General features: G+C 44.6%; 1 protein-coding gene across 1 annotated transcript; it reads left to right on the plus strand.

Annotated features, from left to right (window-relative positions):
* The first annotated feature begins 318 nt into the window (after positions 1 to 318).
* LOC100265693 (hypothetical protein) lies at positions 319 to 726 on the plus strand. Its single transcript, XM_019226415.1, has 2 exons — positions 319 to 528; positions 616 to 726. Exons 1-2 carry the CDS (start codon positions 319 to 321, stop codon positions 724 to 726), a joined length of 321 nt encoding a protein of 106 aa, XP_019081960.1.
* The last annotated feature ends 1,394 nt before the right edge of the window (positions 727 to 2,120 follow it).

A 2,120-nucleotide genomic window follows, 5' to 3' on the forward strand; every position in this document is an offset into this window, starting at 1 on the left:
ACAAATCGGTAAGATTTTTTGTTGATTTTTTGGTTGAATGATGTCTTGATTTGGTGTTGTATTTCGTTTCTAATTCGGGAATGAGATACGAGATTTAGGATTTTTACATTTCCAGTTTCAGATTATTGAAGGATTTTTTTTTTCTATTAGTTTTTGGGTTGCTATTTAGGGTTTTGAATCCGTTTCTTGCGAATCTTAATAAGGGCTAAGCAGATCTTATCGTCAAAGCCATTGATTCCTTTAAATCAATCAAATGCTTCAATCTTCCGGACACACACACGCTCTCTGTTTGGATCTGTTTCTTTCTCTCTCAAAGAAATGGCTCTGAGGTCTCTGGATAATGCTCTCCCAACAACACCGGAAAGGCCCAAAAAGCAAGCGAAAGTTGCAGTTTCAATTCAGAAACAGTCTGATTTTGGTGTGAATGATGAGAACAAAGCTCCATTGCCACCAACTGCAGATGCCACCATTGACTACATCTCTTTTGAGAATCTTAAAGCCATGTCTGACCGAGAAACCCAGATAACTGTAAGTCTCCCTCTCTCAGTGGCTCCTCTGAAGGGAAAATTTACTTGTGATTTGAGTTAATTGTGTGTATTTCGTTTGGAAATGAAGGGTTTGACTAAGGGATTGGATTCCAAGGATTGGGCCAAGGTGTGTGAATCTCTAAACGACGCTAGGCGGTTTGCGTTGTATCATTCCGCTCTGATGGCACCGATCTTGTAAGAGAATTTCTAATTTTGAAATGTTTTTCGGAAAATGAAGATAGGGGTCGGCTGATGTTTGTGGTGTTTGTAGAGAAAAAGTGTTGTTAGTGCTGGTGAAGGCCATGAAGAACCCTAGAAGTGCTCTGTCCAAGACCTCTATCATGGCTTCAACTGATATCTTCAATACTTTTTGTGATGAGTTGCTTCAGCCCCGCCCCGACAACACATACCTAGGTCGGGGATGGGATTTAATTTTAACTCTATAACGGGGATGGGAATGCCCCGCCCCGCCCCGCCCCGGGTTTGAGACGGGAATGGGATAGAGGTGACCCGTCCCAAACCCGCCCGTTGCCATTCCTAGTGGTAGTCTCAACTCTGATCTAGCTTAGGGCTCGAATCAATGTATCTCTATGAGTACTGGAAGATGCCAGCAAGCTCCAAATGGAAATACAAGCTTGGGTACTCTATAACTGCCTCAAAATCTCTTCATCCTCCCTCTTGACCTCCGAGGGAGCATATGTCCCCTCCGAGAGTCTAGCAGCTGTGAGAGGCAATTGTTGCAATATCCTACCCCCGCGAAGAATATACTGTACATCAAGAGTCTAAGAAACATCAACATATGGAGTCTGAACCTCCTCAACATTTGGAACCAAGACGAATGGCGTCTGAACACTGTAATATGGGAAAGTCAATAGCTCGACAATGGTCGTCTGTATTAATGCCGCCTCAGGAACCAATCTGAATGGTGTGGGCATCCGTGGGCCCAAAGTCACTCCACCGATCTCATAAATCTCGTCTGATATTATGGACTCTGGCTCATACTCATCCTAACTTAGCATGTAGATGTGATTGTCAAGCTCAACGAAGTCAATGGAATGTATGTCATTAGCCGGAGAGGGAACTGCATGTGTGGTGTGGGCTGGTAATGGGTTTTTGGTTACACTCGACTAACCCAAGTGAACCAAACCCTGATCAATCAAATCTTGGATGGCATGTCTCAGAGCAATACAACGGTTAGTCTCGTGTCTAGGCCCTTGATGATATGCACAGTGTAGATCCATCCTGAACTAAAGCGGGACAGGCTGAGGTAATGGTCTAGGAGTGAGAACAGTCAACAATCTGACCTCTGTGAGTTTCCGAAGAGTCTGGCTCAACGACATACCCTATTGTGAAAACTGTCTCTGCGTCCTCAAAGCAAAAGGAGCAGAGGTCTACTGAGCTCTAGGCTTGAGATAAGATGTTGTAGGTCTCACGGCAAACTGTGCTGCATAGCAAGGCTGCCCTGTGGCAAAATATGAAACAGGAGGTCTCTCCATGCCCTATGCGGCATAATAAGACACTACTAGTGTAGGAGGCATGTAAGCCTGATCATAAGTCTGATGAGAAGCTCGTGGCCTATACTACTGAGGTGCA

Source organism: Vitis vinifera, chromosome 17, assembly GCF_030704535.1.
Source record: "Vitis vinifera cultivar Pinot Noir 40024 chromosome 17, ASM3070453v1".
Classification (NCBI taxonomy): domain Eukaryota; kingdom Viridiplantae; phylum Streptophyta; class Magnoliopsida; order Vitales; family Vitaceae; genus Vitis; species Vitis vinifera.

What these genes read in the sequence shown, in the direction of transcription:
- LOC100265693 (XM_019226415.1), top strand. Translation starts at nt 319, where the DNA reads ATGGCTCTGAGGTCTCTGGATAATGCTCTCCCAACAACACCGGAAAGG. An exon ending in ACCGAGAAACCCAGATAACT is followed by an intron (nt 529 to 615) that starts GTAAGTCTCCCT and finishes TTGGAAATGAAG; the next exon opens with GGTTTGACTAAGGGATTGGA.